We start from the raw sequence: 17,621 nt of genomic DNA on the forward strand, positions 1-17,621 counted from the left end.
CTAACAGGACAGGAAGGCACTGAAACCAGAGGATAAGAGCACAGACTTGTCCTCACTGACCTACCAACCACAACACAGGGAGCAAAGGGGTTCATCTTTGCTTTTTTTTTTTTTTTTTTTTGAGACAGGTCTTGCTCTATCACAGGCTGGAGTGGTGGCCGGATCTCAGGCTCACCAAGCTCCGCCTCCCGAGGGTTCTCCTGCCTCCAGCCTCCCGACTAGCTGGGACTACAGGCGCCGCCACCTACTTCCGGCTAGTTTTTGTGACACAGTAGGGTGGGGAGGTTTCACCGTGTTAGCCAGGATGGTCTCGATCTCCTGACCTCATGATCCCACCCGTCTAGGCCTCCCAAGTGCTGGGATTACAGACTTGAGCCACGGCTGGTTATCTTTCTAGATGGAGTGCTCAGGAGCAAGCACCAGGCTGGCCAGGGCAGGCCTGGCTTCCCACCCACCTGGCACCTGCCCTACGTCCCAACCCTCCCCCAAGGCACTGAAGCCATATGCTGTAAAGACGAGATTCTCTGGAGGGAGCATCCCTCATTGGCCAGTCCCGGCACTGCTGTGCACAGAGGTCCTGCTGGTGAAGCCTCTCCAGTTCCTGGCTGGAGGAAGCTGGAGACCAAATAGGATGCTCTGGCCTCAGATCTCTGGTCTGAGATATGAGACAGTGATCTCATATCACAACTCCTCCTTGGGCATGACCTGGAACCAGGCTTAGGGAGGAGGGCCAGGATGGCAGGGTGCCCAGCGTCTGCCCACCAGCTCCCCCCCTCCCTTCTGAGGGGCTGCCTTCATCTGGGCCCCACTCCCCTGCTGGGATTGAGGAACTAGGGGAGGCCACACCACCGCTGTCACGGAAGGGACATTCCCCAGTCATTTGGAACTAAGTAAGTCCAGATCCCAGCTTGCAGTCCTGGCTGCAGGACCCTCCTCGGGCCCCCATCCCCCAGGACTGTGGCCACACAGACACATGGAGGGAGTGTGTGCAGCAGATGCAGGCCTGGGAGGCAGCCAGAAACCTCCCAAGATCAGAGCCTGTCACCGCAGCTTTGTCAGGGAGCTGCCTAGGTCTCTCCTAGTCCTGAGGAACACCTCTGCCTAAGAGATTATGCCTGCCCCTGGAGAGCTCATGGTTAAAGCTGCAATGCCTTTTAAGTTAAAGCAGAGTCTACCTTGAGTCCTTGCTGCTGCAACTTAAGACCCTCTCTCCTCTGTCCACCTCTTTAGCAGTGCGGGGAAACAGCAAATGGGCATCTCTCCATGCCCAATTCTCAGCTCCAGGTAAGGGTGAGACGGGAGAGCAGTTCACAGCCCCATCGAGTTATTCATTCAACACCTACCACGTGTCAATCTCCATTCTGGGTGCTGGAGAAGGAGCAATACATAAAACAGACAACAATCTCTGCATTCTTGGTTGGCAATTTAGCATGAAAATAAGTAAATTATATCGTATGTTGGGATAAGAAAAAGAGAGGGAAAGTGAGGGAAGGTAAGGGAAGAAAAAGAGAGGGAAGGTGAGGGGAGATGGAGAATGCTGGGGATGGTGGTGGTCAGGATGGGCATCACTGAGGAAGTAATATCTGAGCAAAGGCCTGAAGGAGGTGAGGGAGAAGCCATGGAGGTGTCTAGGACACGCGTCCAGGCCAAGGTAACAGTTGCTGCAGGGCCCTGAGGCTGGAGTGTGCCTGGAGTGGTAGGAAGAGGGAGGAGGACACAAGTCAGAGAGGTGGGGAAGAGGCGTGCAGGGGTGGTGAGACCACTCCAAGGATTGGGCTTTGTTTTTTGTTTTTGTTTTTGTTTAAGATGGAGTCTCACTCTGTGGCCCAGGCTGGAGTGCAGTGGCATGATCATGGCTCACTGCAGCCTCAACCTCCTGGGCTCAAGCAATCCTCCCGCCTCAGCCTCCAGAGTGGCAGGGGCCACAGGCGCACACCACCGTGCCCAGCTAGTTTTTTATAGGTTTTGTTTGTTTGTTTGTTTGTTTTTTTGAGACAGAGTCTTGCTCTGTATCCCAGGCTGGAGTGCAGTTGCACAATCTTGGCTCACTGCAAGCTCTGCCTCCCAGGTTCAAGCGATTCTCATGCCTCAGCCTCCCAAGTAACTGGGATTGATTACAGGCGCGGGCCACCACACCTGGCTAATTTTTGTGCTTTTTGGTAGAGATGGGATTTCACCATATTGGCCAGGCTAGTCTTGAATTCCTGACCCAAGTGATCTGCCCACCTCGGTCTCCCCAAGTGCTGGGATTACAGACGTGAGCCACTGTGCGTGGTCCAAGGATTTGGCTTTGACTCTCAACAAAGTATGGAGAGTGATGAGTGAGAGAGGCAGAACCTGGCTTCCATCTTAACAGGGCCCCTCTGTTGGCCCAGGAAGCGAAAAGCGGCCACCTGATATTTCATGTGTTTTGAGGGTGAAGTTTAACGTATTTGCTTGGCCGGGCACGGAGGCTCATGCCTGTAATCCCAGCACTTTGGGAGGCTGAGGCGGGCGAATCACAAGGTCAGGAGATCGAGACCATCCTGGCTAACACGGTAAAACCCCGTCTCTACTAAAAATAGAAAAAATTAGCCGGGCGTGGTGGCGGGTGCCTGTAGCTCCAGCTACATGGGAGGCTGAGGCAGGAGAATGGCGTGAGCCCGAGAGGCGGAGCTTGCAGTGAGCTGAGATCACGCCACTGCACTCCAGCCTCGGCGACAGAGTGAGACTCTGTCTCAAAAAAAAAAAAAAAAAAAAAAAAAAGGTATTTGCTGTTGGTTTGGGTGTGGATGAGAGAGAAAAAGAGAGTTCAGGCTGAAAGGACAGAGCTGACCCCGCTGAGCTGAAGGAAGCTGAGAGGTTGCTAGTGTGGGCCACCTGTTTGGGTTCCTGATTCAACGTTTATTCCACACAGGCAGGGGCTCCTCAGCCAGGTTCCCTCCCACTTCACCCCTATCACTTTCATGGCTGGGGCTGCCCAATCATTACTGACCCAGGGCCTAAGTACCCAGAGACAAAACCCCTGCCACTGCTCCCACCCCGACTCTTACTGGGGAGGCCTCTCCAGAGCCAGATACTGAGCTCTAGGCCCAGGACTGGGCTCCCCAGTGGGGGCTGGGCAGGCCCAAGGGAGTGAGGGACGGCTGTTTGGCCTCTGTCTAAACAGGATGTGCTCAGGCTGGCCGACAGTCACAGGTCACTTCGAAGCCAGCCTAGCTTAGGCCCACTCAACCCCACCTCTCTTACTGTCCAACACACACATAGACACACACATGCATAGACACACAGAATGAGGGGTGTGGGGTAACAGGCAAGGATCTCAGTGTCCCGTATCCCTTTCTCTACCACTCGCTCTGAACTCACATGGAAGCAGTTGCTGATAGATTCATGTGGGGCCAACTGGGAGAACACAGAGGGATCTGGGTCCCCAGGGCAGGATCTTTTAGTGTCTGAAAAGTGGTGCAGGACCTGCAGGGGCCCAGTGAAGCTCCTGACCCAGCCATGAGGACTGGCTTCCTGGGAGATGATGCCTGTCCAGATCTAGAAGGAGACAAGAAAGACATTCCAGGTACAGGGGAACAGCATGTGCCAAGGCCCAGAGGTGAGAGTCTAGAGCTCCTGGAAGAGGCTCGGGATGCCTGAGGGGCCCAGTGCGAGAGGGGGATGAAGAAGGGAGACAGCCTGTGCTGTAAAGGGCAATGTTTATTGGTGAAGGAGGCAGCCAAGGGGCCAGGTCTAGAGGAAACACAGGGTTTAGACTGGTGCTAAAGTCCAGGAAGAACATTCGTGGTAGAGGGACCAACAGCAGAGACAGCTTGGAGGCAGCTTTGGGGAGCGGCCAGGTCATTCCAGCTTTTGATCGGCTCACAGCCAGCCCCTGGGGTAGGCCGGGCAGGAGAAGACTGCACACGGAACCTCATCCTGGCCCGGGGCCACGGTGAGTCCCCATGGCCTGCCCCCTCCTGGTGCCGCCTAACCGGCTGCCCCGAGCCCCCTCTCCAGCCCCCTTCCCAACACTCCCCCTCCCTGAGATCCAGTTCCGGGTGGGTGGGGGTTGGGCCAGAGAGCAGGCAGCAGCGCCTGGGGCAGGGGAGATGAGAAAACCAGAAAGCGAGGAAACCTGAGCCAGCGACGCTGGGGCTGGGCGGGCCAGGGCCTGCTCGGCCTGCCAAGCCCGGGGAACAGGTTCCCCCCAAGACTGGGTCAGGGGAGGAGGTGAGGGAGTGCCGGTGTGGCTGCCACCCTCAACCAATGGGGATGGAGGGTCTCTGAGGCCCAGGCCCTCCAAATCCAGCCTTCGTGTGCGGAGGCCAGGAGGGCAGGCCCCAGTGCACCTCCAGGCTTCCCCTCTCCCCACCTGATGTGAGCCATGGGGAGGCAGACGACAGGGACCTGCAGCAGGAGGCCAGAGGCTACAGTTCAGCCCCTATGCATCCTGGAAGAGCCAAAAGGAAGAGAAACAGGCACAACCACTGCCAGAAACAAAGTCCAGGCCAGGGTGAAGGGCAGGGTGTATTTGCGGGAGGAAACCTTCAAGGTTTTCCTGCCCATTGCTGGCACCATCATCCAGGTGGGGCCTGGGTCAATGACTCCCCAGTTGTAACCCTCACTTTTGGCTCGACCCCTCACAAGCTCCAGGACCTCAAGACTACGAAGTCCACCCTGAAGTGACTGGGGGACCTCTGTCCTGAATTCACCCAGATCTGAGTGCAGTGTCTCCCAGGCACCTGGGGCCCATCTGGGAAGGAGGAGGAGGCTGCCCCAGGAGGGGATTCCAGAGGCGGATTCAGTGCAGGGGCTGGACCTGGCCTAACCATCTATGTCTGCACACACCTCTTCACTTGTGTGACCAGCCTAGCAGCAGGGTGGGCCATGGGGGAGGCTGAATGAGACCCAGGCCTAAGATCTGGGTGTCCTACCCGACAGGAGGAAGGTCAGGCTGGCGGGAAGTCAGCCTGGCTGTCTCCCTTCAGATGACCCCACAGGGCATCCTGGGTGGTTCTCAGGTGGAGTTAGAACAGCGGAGTGGCTTCTGGAGAGGATGACAGAAGGATTACGGGTGTCAAGGAGAGTACATGGTGGGGGGCAGCCAGTTCACAGGAGCTGGGAGTAGGGCAGGGAGCTGACTCCCTGACTCTTGGCTTCTTGGCTGTGTTCCTTCTCTGATCTGGTGCTGCAGGGATTTGCTCTCTTATTCATTTGATAAAGATGCATGGAGCTCCAGAAGCGCCCTGTGGGACTCCAGCATGCATCCAGCTCCTGTGTGCCTATCAGGGTTGCAGGCCCTTGGCTCCATGTGGGCCCCGCAGTCTGGCCATCCTCTCCTGGAGCTTTCCCACAGCCACTGAAAATGCCTTCTCCAGGCACCACAGCCTTGTGGCTCCGGGCCTCTCCCCACCCTCCCCACCTCCCCACTCTCCTCCCTCTTCCTCAATCAACTGTACAATGGGGACAACAGGGCCTGCTTTTCAGCCCAATTGTGAAGCACCTGGGGGTGAATAACTGCAAAACTTGCTGGCATGGAAAGCCTCCCAACCTGGTATCCAGAGCTGGTTTCAAGGGGTCTATGGACCCCTGAAATTGAAGACAAAATTGTGAAAAGCTATGCAATATTCCCCTGATTAATATAATATACCTCGGAGATAAGGCGGGTTTGGTTCCAGACCACCACAAAAAACTCACATTGTAATAAAGCAACTCACAGATTTTTTTGGTTTCCCAGTGCATATAAAAGCCATGTTTACACTATACTGTAGTCTGTTAAGTGTGTGATAGCATTATGTCTAAAAAATGTACACATCTTAATTAAAAAATACTTTATTGCTAAACAATGCTAATGAAGTGAGCACATGCTGTTGGGAAAATGGTGCTGGCAGAAAGACTTGTTCAACACAGAGTTGCCACAAACCTTCAACTGCAAAAAACACAATATCTGCAAAACGCGATAAACCACAATAAAATGAGCTCTGCTGATATGTATATGCACACACACGCACAAACTATAACAACATATTATAATGATACAGAATGCTCACCCCAGCACTGACACAGAGCAAGGACTCAGTGTGGATTCACTGCTGCAATAACAATTTTTTTTTTGTATGATTATTCAGCCCTCTCGAATTGCTTAGGAAGGATTTGGCATTCCACCCTATGTAGCCAGGCTCAATTCTAGTTCTTTGCCCTGTTCCTGGCCCCCTTCCCTGGTCCACCTGCCATTGAAGGCCTCTGTGTGCTGGACCTATTCTGTGTGTCTGAGTGGAACTTCATGAACAGATCAACTGAGCCTCTTTCCTTCCCAACCCAGTACGCTGGAGTCTCTGGCAAGTCCTGACAGCTCTTCTGTGCTAGCCAGCATGATGCTGATGATGCTGGGGATGGTGATAGAAGTGGCCAGGCTATAAGGAGACCATGGAGGCTGTGAGAGGATGGAAGGGATGGCGTTGGAAGCCATAGAGATGGTGGCCTAAGCTGTATTGGTGATGGTGGTGCAGTGGTGGTGACCTCAGGAGTGACCCCCATACAGATGAGTGGGGATGAGGAGAGATGGATTGTCACAGTGTTTTCAATAAGGTGTGATAAAGGGGAGAGGTGCATGTGCTGTCACGGCAGCTCCATAACCCCAGGCTGGTGTTTGCTCACCTCAAATGCCCTGCCTTTGCTTGGAGCATGAGGAAGCACTCTAAGTCCTGAGTCAGGAGACCCTCAGCAGGATCCCTAGTGCCCCGCTCCACCCTGCACTTGGAGTCAACCAGTCAATGGATCAGAGGGAGACAGGTCTTTTCCTGGAGGTCTTGCTAGCCAGGAAGAGAAGTGGGAGGAAGAAGAGGGCAGAGAGGAGGAGTGAGAAGAAAAAGAGAAAGGAGAAAGAGGGGAAAGAGCAGGAAGAGGGAGGAGGAAGAAGAGAAGGAAATGCATGGGGTGGAGGAAGAGGAGGGAGAGGAGGAGAGGGCAGAGAAAGAAAAATCCGGGAGAAGGGAGGAGAAGGAGGAAAAGGAGGGAGATGGAAAAGAGGGAGAAGAGGAGAGAGGAAGAGGGAGAAGAGAGGGGAGAAAGAAGGAGAGGCAGAGGGAGAAGAGGAGGAGAAAGGAGAGAGGAGAAAGAGGAAGGAACAGAAGACAGAACAGGAAGAGGATGAAGGAGAGGACAAAGGGCCAATGCTCCTGGGGGCCTCCGCAGAATGCCTGGGGCAGGGCTGAGAAGTGGTCCTGGTGGTGAGGCCATGACCTTGGAAAGTTCAGAGGGTCCCTTCCCAGGGTCACGGTAGGCCCTTCTTAGTTGCTGAGCCCTTGGCTCATCACCAGGCCATTTGAAAGCAAGTGTCCCCTTGAGGAGAGAAGGTGCTAGCTAATCTGGCCTCTCTAAGGTATGGAACTATAAGGAGAGTCTGTGGGAGCTGCTGGCCTGAAATAGGGGCTGGCGATTGAGGTGATCACAGGGAGTCGTTGAATGGCTGGAGAGAGCCGTGTGGCTGGGCTGCCCCTGACCTGGCCTAGGCTAGAGGCTGAGCCCGCGGGAAGGTCCGGCGGTGTCAGCCGACCCAGGGGCTGCACCGCCACCTGCTGAGCAGCCCGGGCAGTCAGGGGTTATGCGCCGCGGGGCCCACGCACGGGACCAGGGGCGCGCCGGCGGCGAGTGGGAATGAAGGGCGCGTAAGGGAGTGCTCAGGTGAGCGCAGGCTCGTTGCTCCCTGGCGCGCCAGCCCTTCTCGCCAGGGAGTTGGGTGCCCGGGTAAACACCAGGCGCGATGTGTGCGGTGTATTCACAGAGAGACAAAGCCAGGGCGGGGCGGGGGCGCCGCCCGCGAAGCGGGGGCGGGGGCGCGGGGTGCAGACTAGCCTCCCCCGGCGCGGGGTGCCCACAGCCTGTGAACCCTGAGCCCGGCCCACGGACAGGTGGAGCGGGGGCGGGGCGGTGGCTGGGCGGGTCCCGCCCCGGGGGTGGGGCTGGGCGGGCCGGGCGGGGCGGGGCTGCGCTATGCAAATATCGCCCACGGGCGGCCAATTGCCGGCGCTCCCCGCGCGGCTCTGAGCGCCCCGTCCCGCCGGCGGCTGCGAGACCAGAGCGAGCGAACGAACCGCGGCCGTCCGGAGAGCCCCGAGCGCAGCGCAGGACCAGGGCACGCCGCGAGGAACCGTGCAGCCCGGCGCGGCCGCCCGGCCGGGGTCCAGCAGCCGGGAGAGCGCAGCGCTTCGAAGCCGAGTGCGCGCCACCGCCCGCGCCCCGCGCTGGGGAATGCGCCCTCGGCGCGCCGGCCAGGGGGCGCCCGCAGCCCGCCCCGTGGGAGGCGGCCCCGAGCGCCCCTGAGTCTTCCCATGGCCCGGGCTGGGGCCCGGGCCCTCGGCTGCTGACGCGCCCGAAGCCCGCGGAACCGGTTAAGCCGCGGCCGCGGCGCCGATCCCGGCTGAGGCGCAGCGGCGAGAGGTCGCTGGCAGGGCCATGGCCCCGGGGGGCCGCTAGCGCGGACCGGCCCAACGGGAACCGCTCCGTGCCGCCGCCGCCGCCCGGGCGCCCAGGCCCCGCCGCTGCGGAAGAGGTGAGTGCAGCGGGAACCGGGAGGGAGCGGGCAGGCGGCCGGGCCACCCCGCGACCCCTCTGGGACCCGCGGCACTGCAACTCCGCAGAAGTGTCCGGGGAGCGGGACTCGTCGAGCCGGGGGGCTGCCCGCGGACATAGGGGCGACAAGGCTAGGGTGGAATTCTTACCTGTCCTGGCGGCCCGTACCCCTTACCTACGGGGCGGCGTATGGATGTGTAGATGATGTGGCCTGCGGGGTCACCAATGTGCAAAGCAACTTTTTCCTGCAAGGTTCTGGATGGGTGCTTTCATACACCCCCTACCTTCACCCTTCTGGAGCGGGAGTTCCGATCCCCCTTCGCCTGCCTCAGCTCTCTCTCTCATTAACGCCTGTGGCAGCGCTCTTCCCCGTTGGTGCGTCTGCCCTACCTCAGTGTCTCTACTTGAGGACTGGTCAGCCCGAAGGGAAGCGCTATACTGGCAGTCCCCACGTGGGGGGTCTCCCAGATCAGCAGGGTGGGAGGACCTCCAGTCCTGAGGCATTTCTCCCAGCATTGTGCCAGCCCCTTGACTGCCAGCTGCCACCTTGGGTTTGCTTTTACAGCAGAGTACTGCCTGGATTAGGGGCACGGCTGTATGTAGGGTGTAGGTGAGCTTGGAGAGCCTGTGGTCAATCCCTAGTTTGAACCAGGGGTCCCATTGGTGAAGTGGGCAGGGGATGGCGGGGGCTTGGTGGGCTTGCCTCAGCAGATGGGACAGGAGGGTATCGAAGTGGCCTAGGAATGAGGCAGTGCTGGCAGGAGTTGGCTGGAGCTGGGGCTGGGGGCCCCACTAGATAAATAACTCCTAATTCTTGAGATAGCTGTGTTTTGCCACCAGAACATTACTGCTTGGGGGAGGTGAGGGACACTCCAACCAAAGACACTAGTATGTCCACCCTGAAGCTGGGCCAGGTTGGGGACCTCTGTCCTCCTGAATTCACCCAGATAGTCTCCCAGTAGTTGTTATCCTAGTTGCAGAGAAGGGAAAACTGCACCCAGGGCTTGGGAGCCTCATCTCAGCCCAGGGGGTTGAGGCCTCTTCCCAGGCTACCCAGGGGGTGTGCCAGGACCCCATAGGGTATAGTGTCTAAGCAGGCGGGGGCACAGGCACGCCTACTGCTGCTGCTCCCCCTCAGCTCCGAAGGAGCCAGGCCCGGAAGTGGGGAGGTGGGGGCTGGAGAGAAAGCAGGGGCCAGAGAGAAGGCTGCAGCCCAGCCTCAGCCACTCTCTGCTCAGCATACCTTGGGGGGAAGATGGAGCCAGGCTCAGGTGACCTTGACTGGGAAACCCTGGCCACAAAAGGGGGGTTTCAGTCCCAGCTATGCTGGGGTGGCTCTGCTTCCTGGTCCTTGAGGTGTTGGGGGATGGGGAAGCTGAGGAGCCAAGAAGGAGATAAAGCTCTTGTTGAAGGGGGGGAGGGAATCTGAGGGGCTGGGTAGTGGGTGGGGTGCTGTTGATAATCTCCCCATGTTCCCCCACGGCCCCTGTTCCTGCCTCCCTTCCATCCAGGCAGTCCTCAGCTCGGAGGAGCCAACCTCCCTTCCTGGAGGCAGGCCGTCCACCCCCACCCCCAACTCCAAGCCTGGGTGGTCTGGATTCCGCTGGACAGTTTGACCACCTGGCCCCCTGTCCCGCCCCAGGTGCCACCGGACTCCTTCCTCTGGCCGCCTCTTCCCTGCACTCCTTGCCAGCCCCAGCTCCACGTTTCTTTGTTCAAGCGTCTCTCCTCCGTCCCTCCCTCTCTCCTCCCTCTCTCCTCCTCCCTCCCGCCTGCCTCCCTCTCTTGCTCCCTCCCACCAGTTTTTTTCCCTCCTTCCCTGCTTTCCTCCTGGTGGGCTCCCAGGTGGCGGTGGCTGTTCCTCCTCTGTCCACTGACCTGGGCTTGGTGTGACTTGGGGTCTTTTCTGGGGCTGGGGCTGAATGACAGACATCTCGGGACTGGCAGAGGGGAAGGCACTCTGGGAATGCCCTCCCTTTCCCTCTCTGTCCTTCTTCTCCTTTTCTTCCTTCCCTCTCCTTCTTTCCCCCACCTGCCAGGCTGCCCAAGAAGGGGGCTAGACTTGAGTCTGAGGCCCCAGCAGACTTGAGCACCCCCCCATTCACCTTTTTAAAGGGCCAAAGCATTTGGATGGGAAGTCCCTGTAGGGACCCAGTAGAAAGACTCCCCACCTATCTGAACACATTGGGTGACTCCAATCCTGTCCTTGGTGACACTGACTTCGTCACCATGAACATGGATGCAGGAAAAAATGAGGTCATGGGGAGCGGGGAGGCGGGAGGCAGGTTGACACAAGCCCCGGATACATAGTATCGAAGCTCTCTGAGGGACTCAGACAGCATCTTGCGCCAGGACAGTATCTCCCAGCTCCCCTGAGCCCCACCCCACTAGCAGGTCAAGTTCTTGAGCAAACTCATGCTTGTAAGGACGTGTGTGGACCTGCAGGTGTGAACGTGTGCATATCCACAACTGTTATCAGGGCCTCCCAGGTGCACCTGGAGGGTGACGGTGGCTGCACAGCCATTTCTCCCACCTGCCCCCACTTCTCAGAGCCTGCCATTCAATCCGCACTAGCTTTGTGCCTCCCAGACCTGGGAAGGGGCTGGTTCTTTTTCCCCCCGTCCCCCAGTCAGCCTCCCCAGGAGGGAGCATATGTAATGGGGGATCTGGAAGGACCATGAGCAGCGTGCCAGGCCCTCAGGAGAGAACATACACACAGAGGGCACTGCATAAGGAGTGGACCAAGAGGCTGAAGCTGCACTTCCTGTCTGAGGAGCCATGAGTGTTTTGCCTTGGCAGGAGAGGCAAGGGCTGGGGGAGGTGGGTCTAGGGATGTCATCAGGGTCTGATGAGTGGGGCCTAAGAGTCAGACTGCAGCCTGGGCCTCTTGCCTCAGCATTGAGCAGCTATGGCAGCGGAGTCCCAGGCCATAGTACTGCCAACTCCCATCCCAGTGTCCTAGAAATGGGCCTGGGATCCTGCCTGCCATGGAAGAAGGGAGTACACAGGGCAGATCTGGGGGATGGGGCTCATGTTTTCAGTCTGGATGCCCCCACCCGCAGTGCATCCGGTTGGGGGGGATGGTAGGAGTTGGCGCTGGTTTGTGCCGGGAGGGAGCAATATGTTCTGACAACTGGTGCTGGGCTGCGTTTACCCAACAGCCAGCCTGCCTGGGGAGACAATATTTGAAAAACAGTATTGAAACTTGGACCTGCTGGGGCTGTGGGGGATTCTGAAGGGGGCAATGCTGCTGGCCCAGATCCAGCCCCAGGCCCACTGGCCATCCTATCTTCCCTTCTTTGCCCTCTAGAGGCGGAACTGGAAGTTTTCCCTGGCAGGAAGTCCTTCTGCCTGTCTGACCTGGGTCTCTCCTGCTTTGATTTTAGTAAAAGTGGACTCTGCCATTCTCTGCCTTTCCTTTTCTGACTGGTGCTCCCTCTCTTCCATCTTGGGCTGTCTGCATGTGTTTCATTCCCCCACTCTCTCCTGTGCCTCCCCTCTACCGCAATAATCAGGTCCAGGTTTCTCTGTACTGGGAGAAGACCTGTGACTGGAGCAGGCAGGGGTGCACCCCATCTGTTCCCCCATTCCTCCAGGTGGGAGGGAGAAGGAGTAACCCACTTTATTGGGCGTGGATGCAGGGGAGAAAGGAGAAAGCATGCTGGGAGCTGGAAAGAGCACTAAGATCACCTAGTTGGGCTGGGCCCTGTGAATGGAATTCAGCATGCTATGAGGGGTAGGGTTTGAGTCTCTAGCAGCCCCCATCAGTTCTGGGGACCCCAGGCTGGGGCCCATCGGTACTATCTCCCCAGACAAAGGCAGGCCAAACAACGCATATGAGGTGTGCACACAGGGGCATTCATGGCCCCAGGCTGGGGGTGGAAGCGTGGAGGTACCCATCAACCTCTTTGTTCACCTTGGATAGAAAATGAACAAGGGAAATGTTGGTAGGGTCAGACTCCCCCGTCTGCCTCACACATTCCAATCTTTTTTTCCCCTTCCCAGGTGTCTAGAGAGTGGAGCCTGCCTTCTGGGCCCTAGGCCCCTCCCACAATGCTTGTCGCAGGTCTTCTTCTCTGGGCTTGCCTACTGACTGGGGCCTGGCCAGCCTTCCCCACCCAGGACCACTTCCCAGCCACACCCCGGGTCCGGCTCTCATTCAAAGGTAAGAAGCTGTTTTGTTCTTCCCCAGAAATCATCCTCTCTTTACAATAGCACTTGGCTCCTCTGCACACGAGAGAGAGGGTGGGTCAGGACAAAACCAGGACAAATTGTACAGCCACATAGGTTGTGGGGGAGAAGGGGGACTAGGGAGGTGGTGACTTGCTGAGAAAGGCTAGAGAACTGACCCACTTAGACACTTAGCAAAAGAGTCCAGAGTCTGGGTATCTTCCGGAGTCAGACTGTGGGTTCCTGAGCTGGGTGGCCTGGGGTCTGTAGGGCATGTCTCTCTGTATGATAATCGGAGAGGTGGCAATGTCACTCCTTCCAAACTTGTGTCTGCTGCGGCCCCTCCTTGCCACTGCTATGCATCTGGTCCTGCCCTGAGCAGCCCCTGGGGTGGAAGGTCAGGCAGTTGGGCAGACACTGGAGCCTCTGGAAGAGCAGGACCTGCTCTCTTGGGGTGTGGATGCTCCAGGAGCCTTCCTACAGTTTCCAAGTTGGAAGGGTTCCTAGAATCTGGGAAGGGACTGTTGGCTGTGACTGGCAGGGAGGCCACCGGTGGGTTCAGGCAGAGCACATGCTACTGTTAGGGCCTGAGCTCCTGAGCTCCAGTGAGCACTTTGATGAGAAGTCACTGGGAGGTTTCAGTGATGGGCTGGGGTCTGCAGAGTGAGAGGCTGGTCGCCCACTCCATCACCATTGCACTTAACCCACTGGGCAGGTGCACGCACACGGTACACACATGGGTGTACAGATGGCTCACTTGAGAGCCACTTCCTCAAGGGTGTGTGTCGTCTGAAGAGTCTACCCTGGGCCCAGGGTGAGGGGCAGTGGCCATACTGGGGCCTGGGGACCTGGGGTCATTGGGAGTTCTCAGCCTTGGTCCTCCTCTGGCCAGAGGTAACTTCATCCAGCCGCCTGCCCTGGGTGGGGTCAACTCAGCCCTGGCTGGCCAGATTTCCGGGCAGCCATATTGGGGTGAAAGGCTGGGGTGACCTTTCCTTCCTTGGGCTTGGCGGAGGCCCAGCCCCCACCTCACCATGTCCCCCAGCAGGGCCCCTCCCCTGGCCTCGTCCCACCCTGGCCCTTGACAGGAGAGGGGGAGTAAGCTGCTTATCATCCCTCTTCCCAGTCACTGGTTCCTGGAATTTCTGAGGCTGTGCCTGGAAGGAGTCCCCTGCAGGGCCTGAGAAATGGGCCGAGAAGAGTTAATTTGTTTGGGCTGAAAAGCAGCCCCCTTCCCCGGCCCGGGAAGGTGAGATATTTATTTTGCTGATACCTCCACCCTTCCCTGGTGGAATTCTTCAGAGCAGATTAATAAATCTTGAAGGGGCCAGTTCCCCCGACCCCCTCCCTGGCCCAGGGTCTGGCAGTGAGAGTACAGTGTCTCCTCCCCCAACAGTGGAAGGGAGGGGTGGCTTGGTCTCCACACCCCTGGGACCTTGCGTCCACTCTGGGTGTTGTTTTTGTCATCATGCATGCAAGCAAGCAGGAGGGGCAAGACAGACAGAGGTCTTCCGTGTGCTCCTTCTAAGCCTCCCTGGACCTCCAGGGGCAAAGGCTTTTGTTCCTGTTTTCCAAAGAGAGAAACTGAGGCTCAGGCAAGGGCTGGGTCAAGGTCAGGCAAGAGGCAGAGGCAAAGCCAGAAATAGAACCCTGGTGTCCTGGCCTTGCCGGTGCCCACATTGCGTTGGGTCGATTCCCTCTCAATTAGCTCTGAAGCCGACACCCGCAGTGACTAAAAGCTGAGCTCGCTGGCAGCCAGCCTGGGTGCTGCCTGTCGTGGCTGCCTGGGGTGGGGCTGCAGCGTGCCTGGGGCCACCCATCCCAGGGCCCCTGTGCCTTTGCACAGGCAGGTTCCCCTGCCCTGAATGACCTTCCCTGTTCCGACCTGGCCTTGTGTCCTAATTTTGTGCTTAGACGTCACTTCCTACTATATGGCAGGCCCCGTGCTGAGTGCTGGGGCCTCTGTGGTGAACAAGATGGGGTGCTCACAGTCAAGCTGGCAGAAAAAGCAATGGACACCCAGTTGATCAGGGCCACCTGGGAGCCCAGCACCTGCTGTGTACCAGGCCCTGTGTATCCCCACACACTGGGTGGTCTCAGCCTGGTTATGCATACATGAAGTTGCCCTCAGTGAGGAGCACGCCCTCACCAAGTGTGTGTGGAGTGAGAATGGAGACCAACACTTCAAGAAACGGCTCCCACCATCTTCCTCCCAGGGTACACGTGGGTGGCACAGAGAAGGTTACTCTCAGAAGCACTGCTGGTCACTGTGGCTCCGTGTCATAGTTATTTCATCTGTGCCTTGGATAGACACGGCAGTTGACACCCCAGGCCTACAGGAGCTCAGGCTGGGCACTCCCTGCCCTGCCCTGGGTCCTGCTGCAGTGGGGAGGTGCCAGTTCCCGCCTGGGTAGGGCTGGACCCTCCAAACTGGAGGTCCTGGCATAAGACGCCATACTGCCCAGGGTAGATAAAGGAACAAAGGCAGGAACTGGGCCAGGCTTGGGTTTGCTGCCCGCCCATCCGCCTGGGCACCCCAGCCAGGTCTAGAGCCAGGAGGGTGTGAGGGTCAAGCAGCCCAGGGTTCCCTCAGATTAGGGGCCTCCTATGGCCCAGCTTCGGGGCTTCAGCAGCACAGCCAAGATCAGGCAGAAGTGAGTCAAATGGAAAAGATTTCCAGGAGCAGGTGAGGGGTTTGTTCATTCCTCACTCTTGAGAGAGTGGAGCCTGGGCTGAAAGCCTGGACAGACCCTCCTTCCTTCACCCATCCATGCCTGGGCCTGGAGTCCCCTTCACCCCAGAATCACTGCCAGGTCTTAGAGAAAAAGCTCTTCCTTCCCCCACCCTGAGATGACCCAGGCTCTGGGGCAACACCTCCTTCTGTGGCAGCAGCAGGGAGGTGTGAGGGCCCTGCCAGGCCCTTTGTTCAGCCTGGGGAGTGTTTACTTTTTCCCAGGAAGCTACCCCACGACACACTGCTGCTGCCTGGGCTGGGTTTGGCCAGGGATTGGGGCCAAGAGATGCTTGGTGGGGTTGAAGGACCCTGTGATGACATGAGATGGTTGTGCTGCTAGGGAAGCTGAGGCAGGAGTAGGGAGAGGGAGCAGAAAGTCACCCTGCCAGGGGAGGTCAGGAAAGATGAACATAATTGAAATAGTAGTAGGAGCCCACGAGGATAACCAAGCAATGGTCCCTCCAAGGCCTGAGGAGGGTCTGCCTAGGTTTCCTGTGAGGAAGGAGGCTTGCAGGGGCCGAGCAGCTTCCCAGGTCACTCAGGAGCAGGACTGAGATGGAGCCTGGATCTGCCTGATGCCTGAGTCTGTCCCAGGACTGAGAGTGGAGGGCAGGGATGGTGGTGGTGCTGGAGGCACAGACCTTTCGCATGAGCTAGGAACAAGGAAGATTCCAGTATTCTGCAGTTCTGGTTTAGCCTTCCTAGCCTCATTTCCCAAAGAAAGGGCTGGGGTTGCATTGGGCAGGCTCCTCATGCCCTCTGTCTGCTGAAGCAACAGAATTGGGGTTTGCTTATTTCCAGCCTATAAATCCAGCCCTCCATCACTCCAGCCCTTCCACTGAGCAGGGTCCCTAGGAAAGCCTCTCATGTCAGAGATGGGAACACCAGGGCATAAGAGAGGAAAGGGCTCCTGTTCCAGAGCAGCCTGGAGTTTGGGTCCTCTGGGCCAATGGCCCAGAACAGTGCCACTGCTCACATCATTTGCATGTGGCATCAGAGGACCAAGGTTGTCAGGTTTGGAGATGATGAGGTTAGAGATTAGGAAGGGTCACAGCCCATTGACTTCCGCTCAGGAGTTGGTGTGAGTTGAGGTGCCTCTAGCAAGCCTTGATGGGGCCTTAGCCCTCAGGCCTGGTGCAGGAGTAGGGGTGGGGCTAGAGAGCTAGAGGATCGGCTCTTGTCCCCCAGGGGCTCCTTGGCCAGCCAGAGCAAGGCATGGGCTTTGGTGGGGGAGGAGGGGGAGGAGGCCCAGGAGCTTTGAGGCCAATGTGGCACCAGGGAGCTGGGTGGGAGTCAGGAGGCTCTGGCAGCTACAGTGGGGGTTGGAGCTCACAAGCCAGGGAGGGTGGGTGTTCCAGGATGATGAGGGAGGAAGGAAGACTCAAAGCATGAACTTGAGCCCAGATCCCTTGAGCCCAGATCTGGAGTTTCAGTTTTCTGGAAATGGGAGCTGCCTTACTCCTGAGAGACTTGGAAGTAGCCGCTTTGGAGTTGGGAGGTCCTGGAAGCTGCCTATCCCCCAACTGGCGAGGAACTGGTCTTTGGAGAGAATGGAGATAGGGTCCTTGTGCTTGCCTGAGAACCTGCCTGACGCCCAGCCTGGGTCAGCCAGGCCAGGCGCTGGGGCTTTCAGATGTGGCCTTCCAGATCCAGTGGAGCTTCAGATGGGACCGCCACTGGCTGGGCCTCCACAGCACAGGCCTTGTCTCTGGTTCCCTGGCATGATGCCTGCCCCTCCCTCCCTGGCTCCAGCTTCCCTTGGCACTAAGCGAGGAGCTGGTGCATGCTCAAGGAGTAAATCATGTTCCTTGGCAGCCCCCGCTGCTTCGTAATCGTAAAGAATTTAAAGAGAAACCGCCAAGATAAAAATCTCACCCCAGCCCATAAAGGCATCTTTCACCCTGCAGCTTGGGAGACAGTGAACCTCAGAGTGGGCTCTTGGCTGTCTGCACCTGTGTGTATGCACCTCCGGCCCCTTGACCCCTCCAGAGGTGGTAATAGCTTAGAAGGTGGCTTTAGGGCCATGGGTGCCTGGTCCTTGACTCCTGGGAGACCTCCATCTCCTCACTCAGGAGAGTGGAGTGCTTAAATTTGTTTTTTTTTTTTTTTTTTTTTGAGACGGAGTCTCGCTCTGTCACCCAGGCTGGAGTGCAGTGGCCGGATCTCAGCTCACTGCAAG

At 57.9% G+C, this 17,621-nt stretch overlaps 1 protein-coding gene across 3 annotated transcripts in view; it reads left to right on the top strand.

Annotated features, from left to right (window-relative positions):
• The first annotated feature begins 8,282 nt into the window (after positions 1-8,282).
• The window catches only part of SEMA3F (semaphorin 3F), a 34,466-nt gene continuing 25,127 nt past the window's right edge, over positions 8,283-17,621 (top strand). The window contains exons 1-2 of one of the 3 annotated variants that reach the window (XM_003894400.3): positions 8,283-8,518; positions 12,544-12,703. In XM_003894400.3, the coding sequence (XP_003894449.1) occupies positions 12,592-12,703 (112 nt within the window). In that variant the 5' untranslated portion in view covers positions 8,283-8,518; positions 12,544-12,591. Of the gene's footprint in view, positions 8,519-8,586; positions 8,914-12,543; positions 12,704-17,621 lie in introns of those variants that run through there. The other 2 variants (XM_009200732.2, XM_031662817.1) reach the window with 2 other exon arrangements.

This window comes from Papio anubis, chromosome 2, assembly GCF_008728515.1.
Source record: "Papio anubis isolate 15944 chromosome 2, Panubis1.0, whole genome shotgun sequence".
In the NCBI taxonomy this organism is placed as follows: domain Eukaryota; kingdom Metazoa; phylum Chordata; class Mammalia; order Primates; family Cercopithecidae; genus Papio; species Papio anubis.